We start from the raw sequence: 23,407 nt of genomic DNA, 5'->3' as shown, positions 1-23,407 counted from the left end.
TATATATATAACCCTTACATTTTTATTCTTTTTTAAATATCCTCATATAACTACAATGTATAATGGCACTATCGAACTGACTCAAAATATTGTACTATTCAATGGAAGACAAACCCAAAAATCGTTAGGTCTTTCTTATTAAGGAGGTATGATATTTCATCATTGAGCTTTTAGATTTTTACCTCTGCCTAACTAAAGTGATTGTATAGTGTCTTCACCTGAAGTTATAAATCACTGATTTTGCAATTAGTGAGAGAGTAAATCCAAACAATGTAATAACTTCTTCATAGTAGTAACTTTCTCCACCTATCTACTACAATTCTCTTTGATATCCATCTTTACGGACTTTCACCAATGTAAACCTCCTTACCTTCTACACAAAACTTCCCATTTATTTACAAATAAAAAAAAAACTAAAACCAATTATAAATAATAATAAAAAAAACTTAAAAACACAATGATTTTGGTAGAAATGCCTACCACTAACCTAAACGCTCAGCATCAACTATGATCTAATTATTTAATTTTTTTCAATCAAATAAAAGATTTACAACTATGCTTATTAATTTTACTTAATGCTAATCATGAACTTACTAAAAATTTGTGTTTGCATTCTACCTACAAAGTTTCTTTAATACGAAAAATATATTATATTGATCACGATTCAAATCTCACCTCACTTTTGTCGTAACGAAAACATGAAAATAGCATTGTGCTTTAATTATAAAGTTGGGTCTTAAGACTTGGGAGAAGTAACTCTTGAATTAAGCATTTGAATGCAACTTTTTCTTTCTTGGGAAAGTATATTCACAAACGAAGCTTCAATCATGGACATCCTAAATTTAGGCGACGAAACATAACTAATGGAATTAATTTTGGGCAATCAAAGGCGTGATTCATTCGGAGGCAAAACACCAAAACGACGTCTTCCCGCATGTCCCAGCACTAACTAGCGTGGCAGCCTGGCGTTACAAAGAAGACAGAGTAACGGTTTTTGAAAAAATTAAATGGAAAACGAAACTCGCGGGAAAATTATATTAGAATGCTAAGAGATCGGACTTTTTCAAGGGCAACGCATTCAAAACAAAACAAAGCTGACCTGTGCTGGGTCAACACACATTCCAACTTCCTTCAATATCAAATTATTCCTACTTTTTTTAAGACATTCATTCATTCCAACTCCTTCGAACATCAAATATTCTTGATTTTCAGGCATTCATTCCAACTCCTTTGTATCAATTCTCCTCCTAAATTCTGATGTTCTTCTCTCCGGATTGCTCTTATCATCTTTTGGTTCGTCGAGGTGGTTTAATCTTCGCATGGGTTTGATACCATTCGGCTAGCTGATCTTTCCTGATTGTTTTTGTTTGGTGGCAAGCAATTGGGATCTTTGGCCCAACACCCGTTTGCAATCGGGTGTTCTTTGATCCGTTTTTGGTTTCATTCGATTCTGGGTTCTTGAGATTCTGGCGAGGGATTAGAATTTCTCCAGTAGGTAATTCAAATCTCATTGAACGCCATTTGTTTCGTTTGCATTTTGTTGTTTGTCTTTGCCTTCTGAAACGTCTTTGAGATGGGAAGAACATGTTTTTAATTCATTTGGGTGGTGATCACATTTTTGTCCGATTTGCAACATAGTTTTAGTTTTGCTTTTGTTTTTTGAAACAATTTTTCCTAATTTATTTCAAAATTTTATACCTGTTAGGCCATGGTTGATCCTGGTTTCTGCTGATATCTCAAGGATTTTGTTGCCATATCATCGAATTTTCCAGAGGACCTAAATTGCGAACTTATAATTTTCTTCCCTTACTAGCCCGGTTTGGTCTAGATGGAGCAATTCCGGCACATCGGGGAGGTTTTGGGAAGCCTGAAGGCTCTTATGGTGTTAAGAGAAGACATTCAGATAAACCAAAGGCAGTGCTGTTTGCTGTTTGACATCTTCAGTTTGGCCTTCAAGACAATTGCAGAGGAAATAAGGCAGAACCTGAGATTAGAAGAGAAGAACACGAAGTGGAAAGTTCTTGACCAGCCTCTGAAAGAGCTTCACAGAATCTTCAAAGAGGGAGAATTGTACATTAGGAGTTGTTTGGATTCCAAAGACTGGTGGGGGAAAGCCATCAGCCTCCATCAGAACAAGGACCCTGTGGAATTTCACATTCACAACTTGCTCTGCTGCTTTCCAGTGGTCATCGAGGCAATCGAGACTGCTGGGGAAATCTCAGGATTGGACCCAGATGAGATGCAGAAGAAGAGAGTCATGCTAGACAGGAAGTATGAGAGGGAGTGGAATGACCCAAAACTTTTCCAGTGGAAATTTGGGAAGCAGTATTTGGTTCCCAGAGAACTCTGCAGCCGGTTCGACAGTGTTTGGAGAGAAGATAGATGGCTTCTTCTCGAAACAATCAAGGAGAAGATGAAATCAGGATCTGTTGGTAAGTATGAACAGAAGCTTGGAGACTTGCTGTTGAAGAAAATCAGCGGGACAGAGAAGTTTAATGCTAAGCTCTTCCCAAGTTCAATCTTGTTAGGATCAAAGGAATACCACGTAAGGCGGCGATTAGGAGGAGGAAGCCAGTATAAGGAAATCCAGTGGTTGGGGGAAAGCTTTGCTTTGAGGCATTTCTTTGGGGAGATTGAATCGTTAAATACTGAGATTTCTTCCCTCCTAGCACTTTCCCATCCTAACTTGGTTCAGAATCTCTGTGGGTTTTACGATGAGGAAAAGAAAGAATGTTCTCTTGTGATGGAGCTTATGAATAAGGATCTCTGCCATTATATAAAAGAGATGAGTGGCCCGAAGAGGCGAATTCCATTCTCTCTCCCAGTTGCAGTTGATATCATGCTGCAGATTGCGAGAGGAATGGAATATCTCCACTCCCAAAAGATGTACCATGGAGATTTAAACCCTTCTAATGTCTTCCTCAAAGCAAGGAGTCCCTTCACAGAAGGTTATTTTTATGCAAAAGTCTCAGGTTTTGGCTTGTCATCTGTTAACAGCCATTTCTCTCGGAACTCCCCAAGCCAGAATGGGACTGGTAATGGGAATGGGAACCATCCTTTTATCTGGTATGCCCCAGAGGTTCTAGCAGAACAAGAAAAACCAGGAAACGCCTGCGGTTCCAAGTACACAGAAAAAGCCGATGTCTATAGCTTTGGGATGCTTTGCTTCGAGATTCTAACGGGTAAAGTTCCCTTTGAAGATGGTCATCTTCAGGGAGACAAGATGAGCCGAAACATAAGAGCAGGGGAGAGGCCTCTCTTTCCATTCTGTTCGCCAAAATACCTTGCAAACTTAACCAGGAGATGCTGGCAAACAGACCCAATTCAGCGCCCAAGTTTCTTCTCCATCTGCAGGATTCTACGCTACATCAAAAGGTTCCTTGTGATGAACCCAAATCACAGCGAGCCTGAACTCCCACTGCCACTGGTCGATTACTGCGACCTAGAGGCAGGGTTTCTGAAGACGGTCCCAAGGGAAGGGGGTTATGATCCAGCATCAGTATCACAAATTCCATTTCAGATGTTTGCTTATAGACTTGTAGAGAAAGAGAGGACCACTGTGAACCTCAAAAATAAGAGTTGGGATTCTGCAAGTGAAGCCGCATGTCCAATTTTTGAAGAGGATAACCTGGGCACTGTGGAAGATCCTGTCCTGCTTTCAATTGATGGAAGGTCTGTCTGTTCCGAAATCACAGAGAAGAAAACCACTCTGTCCCTTAAGAAATCTTCAGAATTGAAAGCCAGCCGAGGTACAGGTTAGTTACCTCTGAACACTTTCAACCATTTGTGCGCACTGCAGAGTAGAGTATAATGTCTTCTAACTTATTTTTGTTTTTTTATCAATCTAACAAAGCGCCTCCTCCCATTTTCACAAGTTTGTAACCTACAAAGCCTCTTTGTATGGGTTTTACAGTGATGCCAAGAAGCCAATTACCAAGACCATCACCATCATCCTTGAGTCCGTGCGGTCGAAGTTTGAGGATGAACCCAGGGAAGCAGCTACGTTTGGTTGTGACCCCAAACAGACGCAGTAGAAGAACCGAGCATCATATTTCAGATTCTGAGATAGCATAGTTGTATACAGCTGCTGGTTTTAGCCTACCATAGGATTTTCAAGTTGACAAACTAGCATTATCCATGTTAAACCCACTTGTGGTTTTACTTGAAGGTACCAGTTGTTTTCATCTTGAAGGTAAGAAAAGAGGAACTTGTACTTCAGGCGCATACTGCCTTTACTTGTCTTGAAGATTTTGTGCTGTAGGAATTCAGTTTTCTGTGATGGATACAGTTTTCCCATTCTTCATTCCTCAAATTTCTCATTTGGGCTGTATTCTTTTCAAGAACATGTTCCAAACAACATCTATCACACAGATTTTTTTTGGAAGCCCCAAACGATGTTCTCATGTATTATATTACTTGCTGCTAGAAGCATAAATTAAACCAAGGCATGTCAATGTAACCCAGTTACTGCAAAAACTTAAGTGTGTTTGATTAAGGTTTCAGATATGGTATCCAAAAACACATGGACTACAGAAAATCAGCATTTGCTTTGGATGTATTCAAAAACCTGTTCTCAATATCATATCCAACCTCCTCTTAAAATACAGGTTCTTAGAAAATGTTTGGAGGTGCTTTCCACCATTTTTAGCTTTTGAGATCCAATCGAAAACACAGAATACTAGGTGTAAACCCCCCCGGGGGGTCCCCCCACAGAAACGGCAGACAACCCAACAGCCTCTCTTGCTCCCTGGCTCCCTCACCATCCTTGCTGCCATTTCAAATGAAAAGTGCCTACGACACAAATTCAAGGCCAGACGAGAATTGGAGCCCAACTACCTTTTTCGTTTTTCAAAGATTTATAGAATGATGCTTTGAAGGGAGGTTTTAACAAAGAATTGGAGCACTGGATCTGCGTTCATCATGAAGGCTTGATTGGAGCCCTATCAGTTTTCCATTTGACGCAAATGTGGATGTGTTAACTGAGTTGCCACAGATAATAAACTCTAGATCTGTGTTCAACATAAGGTCTACAACATTTGTTTCCCATGTTAAAACTCTCACATGGTTTTGCTCCTTTTTCTGCACCAGATTATTTATAGGCTTATAGCAAGTTTCAACATTGAAGGTGGGAAAAGTGGAACTTGTACTTGAGGAGCACATATGCGCTCACTTTTGTTGAAAGACTGCTGTATGGATTCAGCTTTTATATAATGGCATACAGTTTTGTTTTTCGGTTTCTAAAGAATCCCTCTTGTCGGTTAATGATTAGCATTGCCTTTTCAAGAACATGTCCCTAACACTATCAAATCTTACAGAGCACATAATGCAGGGAAGAATTTTTCAAAAAAAGTCGGCTCTCAGAGAATTCCCTACTGATGTAAATGTAAATTCCTTGCAATTAGAAGCACAAACTAATCCAAGAAGGGATATCAATGTAACCCAGTAACTGCAAAATCTTGGTTGTGATTGCTAAATACTGTCAGCACTGCCAAATACATGCCCGTGCACACCCAAAAAGAACAAGATCTGAATGAAAGAAAAAAAAAAAAATCATACATAATAATTAAAATTATATACAGGGATACCCAAAAAAATATTCAACAAGATCTCTAAAGACAAATAAACAAATATCATATACATCAAAATCAAAAAATATACAAATGCTAGGGTATAGATTTTAACATTTCCATATAACTACATTGGGAATTTCTAAGACTTGGTTAGACGCACGCGCAAACACTGCTTTTTGAACTGCCTCATGAACAAACAACTCAATAACAGGTGCAAGTCCCTAAATCAAAACTTAAAGAAAGGGCTGCACACCTGTTCAGCATTAGTGCTCAGGAGGAAGTGGGAAAATGGGCCAGAACCACATCAGGTTCTTGAATCCAATTTACATGAAGTGTAGCACCTTGCAGATTCGATTTCAATCTTAGAAGCTGCTTGCTCTGATATCCATTGTCCAAATTCATCTTGTCCCTATTATGCTAAATTTTAAATTCCATTTCTCTCCTGCTCCTTCTAGCAAGGGCAGATCTGGTTTTTAAGCTGTGATATTTTTTTGCGGAATTTAAAAACTTCATCTTCAAAACCTGAAACTGGTTCTAAACACCGTGCCGGATTATCTTCAGACTCTTTACGGCTGAAATGCAGCAGTACATTCAGCTGAAGCTTCTCATCTCACATTATGGCAAATGTTCATAAGGTCTTCTTAGCAATTCTTTATGCGTCTGTATAGGCCCAATCACAGAATGGGGCGTTCAGGCAACCAATTTTATATGAACAGATGGATGATAGAACTTCGGGACCCTCAAGATTGAAAGAAGGCACCAAACTGGACTGCCATTTCTTTAGCTGATCTCAGGGAGGGGTACCTTTTCTTTAGATTGCCTGCAACACTTTCATACACCCAGTGGAATTGGCAGCAACAACCATATCTGATCTCTCTCTCCAGCAGACACTGGAGACAAACTGCCCATTGTCATCATCAGTCTCTTTTCCAGAAATGGGATCGATGGAACCAAACTTGTAGGAAGTGATTGGCATGGGCATGGATCTGTGGTACGCATAAACCTGAGAAGAGACAAGACCACCTCAATAAGACTCATAAGAAAATGAACAAACTTGCACTAAAAATATATTAACAGAATCATTCACGACAATACTTTACAGGAAAAGTGTCGCCATAATCAATGCAAGCTTTTTCATCATGCTTCTGTTCTTTCATTAAAATTATAATATTTGAATAATAAACACACCAATATGGCAAAACAGAAGCAACACTGAACTAACATGGATCAGAACATTCAAATCCATGCACCAGAATTCTCTCATCAGCTAGGGAACATATAAGCACCATGAGCAGGCTTATTATAAAAGCATCAGATAGCTCTCTTCTAATTCAAATTTTCTTCAAAATAATTTTACTTCAGGAAACATTAAAACAGATTCTGTACCTCATTTGTTTCTGAACCACATGCAACGTACCCATCAGCAACAGATAAGCCCACAAAGTTCTGATTCAGCAAGGGAACAAAGTTAAACCACATCAAAAAGTTTCAAGTCTCAAGTCAGTCACAATTTTAAGACATGATCAAGGAAGAAATATGCCAATATTTTAGAACCAAATAAAAAATACATTCAGATAGTTAGATGGCAAAACCAACCTTCTCATTAGTATGTCCCCTCAGGGTTAAGCAGCAAGCATTGGTGGACAAACCACTAGGACTGGTTTTGTTAAGATCCCAGAGCTTTAGTGTGTTATCAGTTGATGCAGAAACAAGTGTTTCGGAGTCCAAGAACTTCACATAGCTGACAGCTTTATCATGGCCAGCCAATATACACCAGGGTGTTTTAGCATTCCGAAGATCGTAGCAATAGGTTTTGTAATCAGCAGAACCGAAGGCCAACAAATGAGTGGAGTGAGCAGAAAACTGAACAGAGCATACATTTGCAGCATTTCTGATTGTACCTAAACAATTCCTCTGCAGGATAATTATTGTGTAGCATAAAATTATAAACTGGTTGTAATGAAAAAATATTCAAAGAATAACTCACTTAAATCACAGAATAACACAGATTTTTTTTTTAACATTTCAAATGATTTAGGAAAAGCAATCTCTTTCAAGCAATTAAAATCTTGAAACAAATACAGAGCCAATGCCTATGAGGAACTCATTCCATGACTTTTTAAAATACAATAAGACTATAACATCCTTTCTGCTTTCCCATAATTTCCCAAGATCATGAAACTGAGTCAAAGGAAAAAAAAGAAAAAGAAAGAAAGAAACATGTGCTCGTTCCACTATTGTAATTTTCTTTTTGAAGTATCAGCTTTTTTCAGGTATTAAACATAAAAGACAGACAAAAGAAAATATACCTCATTAATGCTCCACAGCTTCACAGAATAATCATCACTTCCACTGGCTAATTTTGTGGGATCCACACGAGAAAAGTCAACAGACCAAGCTCTTTTTTGGTGCTCAATATATTGAGAAAATCCTTGCCCAGTACCTGCATCCCATAGCTGTGTCCCATCCACAGAAAAATTAAGTCATGGTAATGGAGGAAAAGTAAATACATATCAAAAGAAAAGTTCGCAGCATTAAACAAAAAACAGTAGGCAGGTGTAAAAATTTATTAACAAAAACCATAAAAATTAAAAAAAATTCTCAAATCATGTCTTGGACCACAACCACCACCACCAATAACAACAATAACAGTGAAGCATTTCATCCAGCCATTGTCGATTCTGTAACATGAATGCTAAAAAGAAATAAAATCAAAACAGTCCTCAACAACTTCAATAAATAGTTCTCTTCAAAACTTTTAAGACAACATTTGGTTCACCAGAATTTCAAAACCTAGGAATAGAGTGATTATAATAGAATGATTTGATAGTTTACACACGCACACACACAATGTTATCACCATAAAGAAAATAATAGTGCATTTTTTTCCCTTCTTTTGAGCTCAAAACAAGGAATAGACAAGGAATAACTATTCTCAAACTTTACCATGGGATTGTCTCTTCCCATCCTTCCAGGTTGAGTGGAATATATAACACAAACTTTTGCATTAGTGACTTCTTTTAAATTATTACAGCCCTATACAATTTTTGTTACTCTCATTGAATTCCATCCTATTCCACAGAATAGATATTCCAGGAACCAAACAAGACCTAACTTTCTACTTCAATGGATTTGTCAGCTCCCAAGCTTACCTTGCAGTACTGAAGAAAATCCATGGTCTTAAGCCTCTTGGCATCATCCAGCTCAACATAAAATCATTTTTAGGCAATGACGTCATATGGCAAAAATAAAAAGAGGTACCCCCAGGGTTTAGCTCAGTTGGCAGGGCGGGCTTGGGATTTCCTTTCACGAGGTGAGCCTAATCCTGGCATCCCAGGTTCGATTCCTGCGGCGGGCTCCTGATTTACCTCCTCGTGGTGGTGTGGGGTAGCCATCACGGGGCGTGGGATTAGTCATTACCGGTGCGGCGGACCGTAAAACGGACGTCGTTGACGGTCGTGGACACCCGGCGATATTCAAAATAAATAAATTAATTAATTAATTAAATAAAATAAAATAAAATAAAATAAAAAATAAAAAATAAAAAGAGGTTGTGACAAGGTGATCCCTTGGAGTCCCCTCTTGTGCATTAAGCATCAATCAGACAATACTTCAAAATCTTCTATGCAGTTCATCTATTTTACTTTATTCTGAGGAATAAATCCTCTTTAGTCTACTCACCTCATTATTAACCTAAACAAGAAAATGGACTTAAGTACCTCCTAATAATTTCTATGACTAATTCTAAAAAAACTAAATATCCATCTTAGTTTTGATTCTTTAAAGATCTTATTATTCTAAATCATTATCCAATACTCCAAGATAGTGTTTATTTCTACCACTAGCATTATCAAGGAAAAAAAAATTACCAAACATATGTTAAGTCTTTTGAATATGGACTCATTTATAACTAACAATGGGAAATGGGTACAATACCAACCCCTGATGCAAGCCTACTAATTAATTCTTGGCTTTAAAAATTAAAATCATAAGCCAAGGTCCATCCTATGATCCCACCCCAAAAGTTTTTTTCTACCTCAAGAACTTCTCAAAAGCTTATATTCAGCATTGTTCTTGTAGTTCACTCACTACTAAAATTGTTGATTTGCAGCTCTTTTCAGAAGGGTAGTTGTAATGGCCTCGGCCCAACTCTGATGAGGTACTATTCACTTTGAGACACTGGCCACGGTTTTGTCCTACAAAAGGCACCTCACATAATTGGAGTTTGAACCAACTTTATAAGCTCAAGATCTCCTTAATACACATTTGATGTGTAAGTGTGATAAGCTCTCCCATCGGATCTCTAATGTTCTCATCAAAGTGGTCCACACCTCTGTGTAGGATTCACCTACATGACAGTACCCCTAGGGTGGATTTGATACCAAATATAACGGTCTCAACCCAACCCCGGTTAGGTGTCGTCCACTTTGGCCCATTGGCTTCACTGGTTTGTACGATAAAAGGCGCCTCACATAGTTGGAGTTTAACCCAATCTTATAAGCCTAAGATCTCTCTAGTACACATTCGAGTGGGACCATAACAATAGTCCACTTCAAGTTTATAATAAGCGTGAGGTTTTCCATGGAAGGTGAGAATCTTTAAGGGCCCCAAGCCCTCCATATGTAAAACTTCCCAATGTAGGAAAAACTCAACGATGCATTATGGGCGTGCAAACCATGGAGGGAGGCGGCGTTGTCGTGGGGGGCATGCATGGTACAATTTTTTGAGCCAAGGCATAGTGCCATACTATTGTTATATAGTTGTATAAGAGCATGTGGGGGTTTTCACATGGGGCTATACACATACTTCTGGGTGATGGTCAAAAACCTAAGGCAGCTTTTGATGACAGTGTAGCAGAGATTTTCGCAAGGGCACTGTGAATTTAGGCACAGTACTAAACCACATAACATATGTTTGCCAAATTCCAACCTCATTTCTATAGGATGTCGGAAAGTTAAACTCTTCAGCAGGTTGCTTCCCAAGCTTCAAAGCGACCTCTCCTGGATTGATGGTCTTCCACATCATCCTCCGGGGAAATTGCTGCTGCCCTCCATCACCCTCAGCCCTAACAGTCTTCAATAAGATTTAACAGTGTATCTGCCTTAACTGTCAACGATCCATATAATCCTTTCTTCCCCTTAAGCTCCCAGGTCAAAATCACAAGTAATATTTTTAACAAATAATAATAATAATCGAAGGCAGTTCCAGCTCCTCTGGCACCATCCTTTCAAAATTTACATTCCAAAAAATTTCCATTATCCGTGGTGCCATTGCAAGAAAATACGAGCTTCTTTGCTGAAACCACTAACAACAAACATCCGGGAAGGCACGCATTAACAATTGATCCCTATCTTCCCAAAAATAAAGCTTTTCTTCTATTTCACTTCCAAACCCCATACCATACAATTCCATGCTTTCCTTGGTGGTCCAACCATTCATATCAAGCCCGTATATGATTTAGATGCTTTCACTCCATAAATGCACATCAACCTCCATGAAACACCAATCCCATTTCCTAAGGAGAGCTTTATCAAAGGAGATGAGATCTTCCCCAAATCCTCCTTGAATGGGACGTGTAACGTTTCCTAATTAACAAAGTGGTATTTGAAATCCTAACCCACATTACCCAAAGAAATCTTGTTCAAATGCCCTCCAACCTTCTAGCAATAGCATAAGGATAGAAAAAAGAGACATGACATAGACTAGTAAAGTTTAAAAAGGTGTCTGCAAAAAAAAATAGTATAAAAAAAAATAAAATAAAAAATAAAAAATCAACAAGGTGCTCACAACAAGAGTAAACCTTTTCCCTTCGACAAATACTTACTAATCTTGGATCGCCTCTCTCAAACCAACAAAAAGACGTTGAAGAAGATTATGTGAGATCAAACATGAAAAAACATAAACAATACAAGAGCAACTCCGTCCTGCAAGCTTCTTTCCAAACTTCTCAATAATGAGGATTCACAAGGATTCCTTAAATTTGGCTGAGTGGCAGCCTCGTGCAAGTCAAAAGGAAATTTCCCCAAATCACACCATAAAATCTCCACCAAAAGGCCCAGCATCCAACCCATCCCTAATTGGAATGATCTCGCTCCTGCTTAAGTTCACCTAGGGAGCCGAAATCACATCAAAACATAAAAGAAAACATCTTTAATCAAGGACTTAGTCTGCATCCACATCACAAAAAATATAGTGACATCAAGATATGACACCATCATTTCCTCATCCCTCCTCCAACTTTGAAGCTTCACAAGAGACCAGCTTCCAAAGCCTTTGATAACATCTTGCTAAGTGCTTCCTTGACCAAGAAGAACAAAAAAGGAGAAATAGTATATCATCATAATATATGAGGAGCTTGGGGTGGATATACACATTCTAATCCACAAGAGTCATTTTGTTTTAAAAGCCATGTTTCCCAACATACAGAACAAAAAGTCTCAACATACGCCTTCCCCGTATCAAGTTTGCAAATCAAGCTTACGGGGCAGTAATCTTTGATGTTCACAAGGAAAATCAAGAGCTGCATTTGCCGCATTTGCCATAAGAGCAGCATCAAAGATTTTGAAATGATTTTGTAAACACTCTGAAGTCCCAACCAGGGTTTTAGGGCAGTAATCTTTGATGTTCACTGCCCCATTCTTTTTAAGAATCAAAATAACAAAAATCATATTTAGATCTCTCTTTCTACCTTAAAGTTCACTGCCCCATTCATTTTAAGGAACATTGAGTTATGATCTTCAAAAACTTTTTCCACAATCTCAATGAAATTACATCTACTGTGAGCACTTGCCGCTTCATTGACAGATCTTGTGTTCCCATCTACCTCAGAGCCCTGGATTTTGGTGCCAAGAAATCTGTTCCAACCCAATTGTATTGGACAACTCTCTAGTCTCCATGCAGGCTCATTCTTTTTTCATTTTCCGCCCCGGACAGACCTTCCACTAACTCCCTAGCATCCAGCAGGTTTCTCTCCTCTGTATCCTTGTTCCATCTTTTAATTTCAGGCTTTATTTTTTTCAGTTTGCTGGCCACAACAAAACTGGCGTGACTCTTCTCTTCAAAATCATTACAGCACTCTGATTTTACCTGTAAAACCCTCTGCTTTAAGCTACATATTCTCCAAATGAAAGGAGTTGGACCCAACTAATCCCTCCCCCTGTCCCCCATCAAGTTTCATACCATGGTGATAGAATGTAGGTCCCGGCAAAAGTTCCTTACTTACCATTGTAAAGCGCTGGCCCCCATTTTTTTAGTGGCCAGAAATCTGTCAATTTTAAAGAATGAAGGTTGATCCCTAAAATTTGACCATTTCTGAAGAGATGGTAGAATCAAATGATGAGTAGAAGAGGCTAAGTGAAAATAATAAGGGTTTATTGTGGGACCAATAGATTGCAGAAAATGAAGTACACGATGTGTGTGAGCATTCAAGATCTTCTTGAAAACTATCTGCGAAGCCTACAGATTGCACAACAACATTTGGAGACTGTGTTTTGTTTGGACAGGAGGGAGTGGGGAATGATGGACCTAGGAGTTTCTATAAAGCACATGTTGGCGTCTGCTTTGAAGAATACAGATGACCAATTATAAAGAAGCACATGTTGGTGTTTGCTTTGAAGAGTACAGATGACCAATTAGAAAAGTGCGACTTATAAGGGGTTTTTGGCCTTTAATTCACAAATTGAATGTTGTCCTACTACAGTTTCTAAGGTGTTTGCCTCTGGAAATGATGTAGGAAATTTTGTGACTGAATAAAAGGAATCGATTCTCAAAAAGTTATTTTACCCATTCCTAACATATTGGAAATTACTGATAGCAATTTGGGCCCCAGGATGTATCTAATAAGGGAGAAATCTTAGCCATTAACTCATTGAGGAGTAAGGGAGACATCATGAACATACAAAGACTCCTTGAGAGGATGGGTATTATGTTAGCAAGAAGTAAGTACTTTAGGGGAAGGAATTGAAGATGGCTGGTGCTCCTAGGACTTATGAGGGGAAAAAATATGACGCAAAAGGAGTCGAATAAGTTAGCAGGAGGGTGACAGAGGGTTAGGGTATAGATAAGGGGGTAAACTAGTTAAATTATGAAGATAATTAGAAGGAATGTGGATGGAGAACGAAATGTGAGGAAGAGAGGGCTCATGAAGGAATTTTTTGTTAGAAGTGGTCCTAATATTGTTTCTATTCAGGATACTGAACTTAATAAGGTGGATTTTTGTGTGTGTGGGGGGGAGGAGGGGGGTTAGTGTAAAAAAGTGGGAATTTCTTTCATCTCAAGAGACAGCTAAGGGGCATGTGGGTTTCCTTGCCGGCTTTGTTAGATATTAAAGGGGGGTGTATGGTGGGTTACAACTATGTATAGGCCTACTACGCCAGTTCTTAATTATATATATATATATATATATATATATATATTGGAGGAGCTTTGTGTAGTTTATGGGCTTTGTTGTTTGCTTTGCTGGGGAAAAGGAAGTGGGAGGGAGGTTCTCTTCTAGCATGAGCAGTTTTAATAGGCTTATAAGGGAGTGTGGGTTAAGAGATTTTAAAATGGATAATGCTGTGTTTACTTGGTCAGTGGGTGCAGAAAGAACAGTTGCTAGTCACTTGGATAGGTTCTTTTGTGGAGAGTAGGAAGATGAATTTCCAAACCATTTTTGTCTAGACAAGTGTCTGACAATTTTCCTATCTTGTCAGAGTCTAGGAAAATGAAGTGGGGTCCTACTCCAGTGTGGTTTAAAAATATGTGGCTGGATCATATTGGGGCGAGGGATCGTAAGTCTTTCACTCCTTTCTATAAACACTGCCTTCTTATTTTCCACCATTACGCTAAAGCTCCCTTTCAGAATACCCCCACAGTGGAAGAATCGAGCCTCTCTAGAATGCATGATCAGCTTCCCTATGAGCCAAGCAAATATAGATACTTTTCATCACCCCAAACATAAGTGACATTAAGAATTGTTATGAGAGGACAAAAGGAAGAGGAATAATTCTCATAAGAATTTATATTGAATTTTTAGGATATGCAATATTATTGGTCTTTCTCTTGCTCTAACAGCATTCACTAATTCTTTTTTTTCTTTTTCTTTTTCTTTTTTACAGGCAAAGAGTTAATTAAAAATTTCTAGTTTCATACTATTAAAAGTATATCTCTGGACCCAGCATCCACTAGGTCATCATCTTCTTCTTTCATCCTTATTTAGTTGATAAAAGACAACGAATCTAAGAAAATCTCAAAATCCTAGCCCTTCCTCAACCATACCTCATACAATTATATCTTATTAGAATTTAGAATGCTTTAGAAGTTTTCTATTTGAGAATCACTACATAATAAATTGACTATAAAAGAAGATCTTCATATTTTCGTGAGAAGACACTGAAGACGACAATAGTAATGGTCAACAAGCTATTCAAACCAACTAGTTGAACAGCCAGCTTGAAATGCAACAGCACCAATAAACTCTGAAGTCGAATGAAGTTAATCATTCAAGTGTGGAGTTCAGGTAATTGTGAAAAGCACCCAATCCCATGAAAAGTTCGAACAAAGTTCATCATTATAGTGCAGAATTCAAGTTTTTATTCCACCATACAGAACATTGGAATGTTGTATGAATTTGGCTAACCTATTTTAGTAATTTATGTAGATCCTGCAAGGCTGCAACCTATTTTAGTTCAACTGACCAAAGTTACCACCACCTACACACACACACACAGAAATAAACCGTGCAATGATGAGCCAAAAATTTATATGGCCTTCTCCTGAACAAAAGTAGCAGCAATAAGGGCAACAGCAAAAACAAAAATCAAAAAATGACATACCAGTTTGAATTTTTATTTGTAAGTCAAATAATTTCATATAAAAGAATTTTTAATCACAAAAAAAATGCGTAAAAATCATGAGATCCAAAAACGTAAAACTTACGATTGCAATTCACTAATTATTCATGATGTGTTTTAATACAGATACCAGCATCCTTTGGATGGATTATATGTGAGAAGAAAACAGACTCCAAGTTCATAAATGGTATAACCAGTTAGAATTCTTTGCATCTATGCTTGCCATATGCCAGAGATATGATAAGACTGCCCAAAATTGGTGTTGGCCCATTGACATTCTAATATAAAGTAAACACTTTTTAGTGAAATTTCCCAACGGCTCCAGAATACACACCTTAACAATACCTTCATAGTCCGTTGAAGCCAAATAGTTCTTGATATAGTAGTTCCAGCAAACACAGCTTAGCCTTGATCTGTTTAACATCTCAACTACTGGATAATGAATATCAACAGAATCATTAAAGAGAGCATGAAAATCAAATATCTTAATTTTTTTTGATACCCCAGCAGCAGCAAAATAGTCCTCATCCCGGTCGAAGCTTAAAGAGCAAATTACATTTGCAGAACTAATGAAATCCCCTGTCCTTAATATCCCACGTACTTCAAACTTACTATAACGAGCATACTTGCATAAACCATCAAAAAAGGCCCCTAGGCGATCATTAGGCTTCTCTCTTGTGTCACTATTCTCTTGATTCATCAATAAATCCTTATCTGAACGTGCTGTATCATCAAACACAGGAAGCTGGACTTTTGATCTCATGGAGAAGTAAGCACTTTCAAGCTGACTCATATTCTTCTTCAATCTCAAATCATTTGTACTGGAAAGAAAAGAAACACTGGGTGCCTCCAGACTAGGAATTTTTTCAGAAGGCAAGATACTTTCCCTGCCACTGTTGTGGTCCCTCTGTGAAGAAGAAAAAAACAAAGATTTTTTTGACAAGTGTCTTCTCCCAACCTCTTCAATATCATCTTCTAAGCACCGAATGTCTTCCACTAACTTGAAAGCATGTTTCTGCTCTTGCTCCTTCATTGACAAAAGGAAATGCAATAATAATTCTGACTCCACATCATCCTGGTCAATAGATGACGACAACTCATCTCCAAAAACTTCTTGAAGTCCACTAATTACTTCAGAATGCAGGATTTCCCTGTTGCTCACCAATAATTATACACAGAATGCTATATTAGAGTAGAAATTGGATTTATTATCCTATTGTAAAAGAACCACATTAGATTCATGATAAAGTCACAAAACTCCAGTCAATAAGGTAGTAACATCTGAAAATATAGCCCAAAAAAGGGAACACTACTGTGCCTCAACTGGGAATCAGAAAATGAAGTATGACATTTACAGCACAATATCCAACTATCCATTCTATGGTAACCTGAAAGACATGAAAAATTATGTAGTGATGGGGAAAAAAATCCAGCATTGGAAAAAAAAAATGATTAAACCAAAAGTGAACAGAAAGGAAAATTCAAAATGTAACATCCTGGCAAATTCACATCAAACCAACTTAACTTCCTAAAATCACTGGGTAGTTTAAGTTTTCAACGCACTTCCAGGCAAACTATTGGCTAAATTATCTCCAAAATGGGCATCTGAACTAACTTGGTTTCAGTGCCCACTAAAATGCATCCAGATTGGGACATTAACTGTTGACTCCTGAACCAACCTCAGAAATTGACAGGGCCTAGCCTGAAGTTTCACAAGTGAATGCTAAGCAAGAGTTGGAAATCTCAACCCAACCTACAGTAGGTTTGTGATTGTGTAATGGTTGAAGTTAGTGCCCCTAGAGTATGATAGAATACACAAAACAGATTCATTTTTCACTAGTTTCTCATCATGTCTTTTCAGCTTAAAATGATCATCCACCCTCCTGCACCTGCTCATTTCCCAGCACAACAGGGCTTGAATAAAATGAAACTCAACCTTTTTAACATTTTTTAAAATTTTCCAGTAGCTTACTATTCAATAACAGGAACAATAGCCAATACCTTAAACATGCACTTATTGTCTTCCGCTTACTAGTGTTCCATAGTACTACAGTAATCCTGTGATATACAATCTAACATTATTATCCAAGGGGAACAAACACTTTCAAGATATAATATCTAACAATGACTAAAGATATTCACAATTACAGACAAAGGGGTTTATTCTCACTTTGTCATTGGGCGCGATGAGGGTTCAGGATGAAGTAACCAAAGACAGAATCCAGCTTCCCTTGGATATTCCGATAAGAAATGCCGAGGAAGAATCCTATGATGCAGATCCGACATTGCAGAAACATGTGATCTTTCTGTGTTAAAAGAGCCAAGTAACTGGGGGTGAAAAGCCCAAATTAGTCACAATTGATGAGCAATTAACAATAATTAAAAATATAACTACTCTCTTGAGCAAAAGCAGAAACAGCAAGGGTGTTCTCGGATATCAAACAACAATAGCCAACAGCAACAAAACTGCAAATACTCCAGTTAATAGCTTTCAAGGAATCCAGTTTTTTTAAATTGGATCCACACATTTACTTTTGAAAAATATTATCATTTGTGAGAATGGAGCTGGTGCATGAAAAGGTTTGCACCAATGCACCCTGGCTACCACTGATTCAAGTCACCCCATCACACCTAACATACTCCCCCCCACCCCCTCCAAAAATAAAAAACCATTGTAGTGACAGTAGAAAGGTGGCGAGGCTGCATATGTCTGCACAAACCTGTGTTAGCAGGAGCCTCCTGCACTGTGGTGCCCATTTTTTCAAGAATAGTCATGTGACTAAAATGAAGAATATTTAGATGGCTGAAAACAATTTATAAGCAGCTGGAACTAGCACCTAGAACTAAAAAGAGGGAAAGCTGTATAAGATGGATAGCCACATGCAATAAAGACTAATGGCTGCACAGTAAGGATAAGTCGTTAGACCCAAGCAGCAAGGAACATAAGGACAAGAGGGCAAAGACAAGTGCTGGTTGAGCCAGCATCAAAAGTGGTGATAAGGATATGACCCTTAAAAAAATAAAATTAAAATGGTCAGTGTAATTAACCCTATATTGAATAAAATAAATAGAACTGGAAATATGATCAGTTTGGAAAGTTTTGTTTCCAAATTCAGAAACAATAATATAAGGAAAGCCAACATTCAACAGAAATATTTACACAGTATATTCACAGAACAATTTCATGTCACAGCCAAGAGTATTCACAACATAAGTGTTGCTTTTTCACTCTTTCCACGTTGTCTTTGATTCTTGACTATTGCATATGTGACACAGATAACATGCCTAAGAAGAGACATTCCTAAATGGGTTGAAGAGAGGAAAAAAAAAAATCTAGTCTCCAAGCCCAAAATTTAGGTGAATATTGGAGTAAGGTATCCGATATTAATGACAGTAGTAAACTTCTCCAAATCAAGCTATTTCAAACAATATCACTGTATTATAATACAAAAAAGAGACACATTTCTGAATCTGATCCATCACAAAAATGGCCTTTGACAGCTTATATGCATTTACTAGAAGCAAGTTATATGTAGCCATAACAAAAAATTCAATGGAACAATGAGTGTAGGAACAGCATAGCCGCACCTCAAACAGAAGAACCCCCAGCTGGTAGATATTTGCTGATAGTGCACTGCTCCTTTTACTAATATCCTCAGGGCTAGTATACCACTTCTTCTCCAATTGATCACTTTCAAGAATCAACCGCTGTTGCGCTGTATTAGACATACAAGGACTGCTGCACTTGCTCTGAGTTTTAAATCCTGGATTTGGACTATGTTCATCATTGGTTCCATGCCCAAAAGTTCTATGAGCAACACCATTAGTATCAGCTAAAAATTTTCCAGCTTCAAGTTTGAAGCTGGGTCTTGATGGAAGTGGAGGCTGCCATCTAATAATGTTTGTGAGCTCAGTAAGCTTTTGCCTCTTTGTGCATGAACTAACTGAGGGAAAAAGACCCCATTCTACTGGCCTCTTCCCTATCACATGATCCTCACTTTGGGGAATATCTTGATCCACAACACTCCCCATAATTTCCCCATGGATGCATGATCCAAGGTATTTAACCTGATTTGATGGCAACAACTTCAAATAAGATGGTCGTAAGTCTTGCAAGGCCAATCCTTGGGAATGAGACAAATCAACAAAATCCAATATCTGCCTAAATATATATAAGCAGTCGACTTTTTTTACTTTATGGCGCCCACTTTTCAGCCATTCTCTCAAACTAACTCCGTCTGTGGATGAATCAGGACCATGACCAAATCCAGTGACACCATGAGGACAAGGCCGCATAGCTTTTGCACTTGAATTCATTGAAGCATCAGAAACCATCACATTTACACCAGCCGCTTTTGCATTATTCTGACCCCTTAACTCAACACCAGTGCTATCTTGAGTTGGGCCTCTACGTATTATCCCCTTACCCTTCAAAGTATTCTTGATAAAAAACTCAGAAAAGCCAGATTTAGATAGAATTTTTGTCCGGATACCTCCAGGTGGAAATGTATGAGCTGAAACTGCTCTATGTTCATTATTTTCTAATTGTCCCACGATTTCGTTGTGGTTGTGACTAGAGGGTTTTTGAGCCAAAAATTCTGGCAAAGACATATGCTCCATATCCTCCCACTGTGACTGAGCTGACGATACCTGCCCATTGTCTCTGTATACATCTCCAATTGAGCCACCAATTCCTGATCCACCTCCTAGCCACTGGTTCTGCCTGGTCTGTGTTCTTTCTCTATTATTTGAGGCAACTACAGCCAACTTAGCACTATTATAATTTCTCAGTGTCAGCTCTTCAACAATGCCAACACTGTCCATAGAGTGAGGACTAGCATAAGGATGTTCAGATTCAGCTAAGCCACTTGCATTTCTGCTTAGATTCTTGCCATCAAAAATATCAGAAAATACCTCATGAGAGCTAGAGGGATAACCACTCTCACCAGGTATAACCATCTCCCGTGGCTCCAAAATATTACAGCTGTTGGGTTTCACAGAATACTCAGTCTCTTTGCTTTGAAGGTGAGTGGCCTCAGCTGCATCAACTGCAGTCACTTCTTCGTCCACTTCATCCATGTTGCACAAGACTTCATTCAATCACATATTAGGCTTTCCCTGAAGAACTTTTCAGTTGAAAAACAGCAAAAAATGTAAGGGTTTAATCAATCCAGAAAAATTGGGCAGAGTAATGTAATAACATATCATACAATTTGAAAGGAGGAATGTAGGTCATGTAATTAGTCCAAGAATGAAATTTGAGAAATACCTTGAACAGCAGCTGACTACTTGGCTATTTTTTCTAAACATAATCAGACAAGCACCTTCAGACCATTTTAGACTCTCAGTGGTATTCTTTTCATTTTTTTCATAAAATATGATCAAGGATGGCCACTCTTTTTTCTTTTTTCTTTTTTAAAATAAGGCCAAGTTAGTCAATCATGAAGAGAGTATATAATGAGGCTACATGGAGCAACTGCTTCTAGCATTCCTCAATGAAAATTAAATATAACAACCATGAATCTAAAAAGTTCAAGCTCACCCAAAAAAAAAAAACCATTTGGAACGGGGGCATTATAATGTAGAAATTTAAGAGACGGATAATTTGCTGCTCATATAAAAGGAAAACACAGTACAAAAATCTGCGAAGGAACACATAATAAAAAACCCTCCATTGCTCAAATTTCAATAAGAATAAATCTGTTAAGTTAGACAATGCAAGTTTGAACTGTGAATTTCAAATGGTGTGCATCAGTGCATGTGGCCAATTTTTAATACAAAATTGTGTGGAGTTCTATCTAAATTCACGCAATTTAAAATTCACAGCACTAAATTAATGTTCCCAGATGCAGCATATAATGAATCTTAAATTTACTAAAAAAAAAAAAAGGAAAAAAACCTGTGCTCTAGCAAAGAAAGCAGATTAAAAATTTCTATTCTTCAATTTTCCTTTTCTAGAACCCAAAAAAACTAATCCGTCACTGAACGAGCCAACCAAAATTATCTGACTTACTCGAGAGACTGCAACAGCCAACATTTCATCTCCCTCCCTTCTCCATTTTCTGAAAAAGCAAACAGAACAGAACAGAGGGCAAATTAAAAGAAAAAAACTAATCAAAAGCAGCCATTGACGTGTCAAAAGTCCCAATTGCGAAACTAAAGCATTGGACTCACCGAGATTGAACCCAAACGAAGCAATCGAGGACAACAGGCCGGAGCTCAATCCTCCCAAAAGCCGGAAGCAAAAGATGAAAGAACAGCAACAATTTTCCACACCACGAAACCCTAGCCCTCCCCAGAGAAGCAAGTGACGGACACTTGCCCGAAATGGAAACAAATATCTTTGCGTCCCTCTCCCTCCTCTCCCTCTCCTATGTGTGTGACTCTCTGCGACCCTCACCTTTTAGCTTTGTTGCAAAAGTAATTGGGCTTAGATATCAGAGATTTTTTAGTTCAGTAAAATTAAATTAATTCATAATTTAAAAAAAAAAAAAATGAAAGAAAAAGAGAAAAAAAAAACACACACACAGCTACTACTGTTCATTTTTAAAATTTCGACATATAATAAAAACAATTTATATTAGTATTGTATTAAAACATTATGTGTCAAAATCCTAATAACACCTTGTTTGGTTTAATAGAAATATACAATAGCTATTCTTGGAATAAGAAAAAATATATAATTTAAAATTTATTTTTGAGAATAAACATTTTCCGAATCAAACTTAGCCTAAGCGTCACACACCGATGCATATTAAAAAATAAATAAATAATTTATAAATTAAATATAATGTAATTTAAAATTATTAAATTCTATTTAAATTGACACAACTCTAAACTTAAACTCGAAAATCTATACTCGTAAAGATAATTAATGTTTAGTTTTTTCTTATTTTTTAGTGATATTAAAATAATTTTTTATTTTTGGATAGAATTTAATAAAAAAGGAAAATATATGGGAAAATAATTTTCTTCCTTATTTTCCTTTTTTTTTTTCTTTTTCCAAGCAAAATCATTGATCCAAACGAACCCTAAAGTAACAAAAAGAAAAACTCTTTTAAAAATATGACTATATAAACATAGACTCCGTTTGAAAGATAATTATAATTGATTTTGATTTATAAATAATGAAATGTTTATTAATGAAAATGTTGATGTCTTGTTTTTATTTTTTAGATGTCTCAAAACTACAAACTAGTTCTAGGAGGAAAAGAAAATCCACATAAATAACTCGTATCAACAACTCAAAGACATCATGCAAAGATGAAGATAAGAATGAAGTTCATAGTTAATGATATGATAAATTTTGAGAAAGAGTATGTCGCTTTACTATCCACATATTTGTACAACATTATGACGTGTAGGTGAAAAAGCGAAGTAGGAATTTTGCTACTCTTTGATTTTAAAAATATAAGTTTATCTCAAGTAAGAGATTGAAATTCATATGCATGCACGTAGATGCACGGGTGTGCAATTGGCCGCTTCGGCCAATTCAACTAATTAGCAGAATTAATTGGAAAAAAAATCGGTTAATTATTCATCATAATTAAACTGACCGAATTACCTGAACCTTACTCGATCGAATCGAATTTTCAGTTAATTTGGTTAACTGAATCTAACCGAATCAAATTATAATTAATTGTGAGAAAAAAGATGATTGTATGCTTTCAATATTTAATTATTAATTACATAATAATTATGGAACCCTAAATATAAATTATATAATTTAAATTTAATTATTAATTAATTATATAATTCAGTTAAATAAACTAACCGAAATATAATTTCTTCATAACCGAACCGAAAACTGAATAACCAATTTTACCGAAATATAAAACCAAACCGAACTGAATTTGATCGGTTATTTCAGTTTATTCAGTTTTCACTGAATTATGCACACTTCTACCTAGATGGATGACTTATTGCGAGTCAGGTACTACATGATGAAGATCCACACAACAAGTTGTATGACTATCAGTACAAACTACTAATTTGAAAAAGTTT

At 37.3% G+C, this 23,407-nt stretch overlaps 2 protein-coding genes across 3 annotated transcripts; one reads left to right on the top strand and one right to left on the bottom strand.

Annotated features, from left to right (window-relative positions):
• The first annotated feature begins 1,186 nt into the window (after positions 1-1,186).
• On the top strand, positions 1,187-5,119 carry LOC131157578 (uncharacterized). The gene is made up of 3 exons (XM_058111844.1): positions 1,187-1,495; positions 1,706-3,755; positions 3,914-5,119. The coding sequence occupies exons 2-3, from the start codon at positions 1,829-1,831 to the stop codon at positions 4,072-4,074; spliced, it is 2,088 nt and encodes a 695-aa protein (XP_057967827.1). The 5' UTR covers positions 1,187-1,495; positions 1,706-1,828; the 3' UTR covers positions 4,075-5,119.
• A 412-nt stretch (positions 5,120-5,531) lies between these two features.
• Positions 5,532-21,805, bottom strand: LOC131157577 (protein SPA1-RELATED 2-like). Of its 2 annotated transcripts, XM_058111842.1 has the most exons (10): positions 21,578-21,791; positions 21,417-21,465; positions 18,992-20,529; positions 17,574-17,731; positions 17,405-17,461; positions 15,738-16,554; positions 7,880-8,026; positions 7,167-7,484; positions 6,957-7,016; positions 5,532-6,573 (listed from the first exon to the last, which is right to left on the bottom strand). In XM_058111842.1, the coding sequence occupies exons 3-10, from the start codon at positions 20,480-20,482 to the stop codon at positions 6,382-6,384; spliced, it is 3,240 nt and encodes a 1,079-aa protein (XP_057967825.1). In that variant the 5' UTR covers positions 20,483-20,529; positions 21,417-21,465; positions 21,578-21,791; the 3' UTR covers positions 5,532-6,381. The 2 variants fall into 2 exon arrangements, with proteins under 2 accessions (XP_057967825.1, XP_057967826.1); XM_058111843.1 differs by lacking the exon at positions 17,405-17,461 and having other exon boundaries at positions 21,578-21,805.
• Positions 21,806-23,407: the final 1,602 nt, after the last annotated feature.

The sequence above is a fragment of the Malania oleifera genome, chromosome 6, assembly GCF_029873635.1.
Source record: "Malania oleifera isolate guangnan ecotype guangnan chromosome 6, ASM2987363v1, whole genome shotgun sequence".
In the NCBI taxonomy this organism is placed as follows: Eukaryota; Viridiplantae; Streptophyta; class Magnoliopsida; order Santalales; family Ximeniaceae; genus Malania; species Malania oleifera.
The sequence above is the reverse complement of the archived record's forward strand: the minus strand, read 5'-3'. Positions and strand labels throughout refer to the sequence as shown.

Coding starts and splice junctions, on each gene's coding strand:
- LOC131157578 (XM_058111844.1), top strand. CDS start 1,829: ATGGAGCAATTCCGGCACATCGGGGAGGTTTTGGGAAGCCTGAAGGCT. Junction 3,756..3,913: donor GAAAGCCAGCCGAGGTACAG/GTTAGTTACCTC, acceptor TGGGTTTTACAG/TGATGCCAAGAAGCCAATTA.
- LOC131157577 (XM_058111842.1), bottom strand. CDS start 20,482: ATGGATGAAGTGGACGAAGAAGTGACTGCAGTTGATGCAGCTGAGGCC. Junction 8,027..15,737: donor ACTATGAAGGTATTGTTAAG/GTGTGTATTCTG, acceptor GATGGGACACAG/CTATGGGATGCAGGTACTGG. Junction 7,485..7,879: donor AGCTGTGGAGCATTAATGAG/GTATATTTTCTT, acceptor ATTATCCTGCAG/AGGAATTGTTTAGGTACAAT.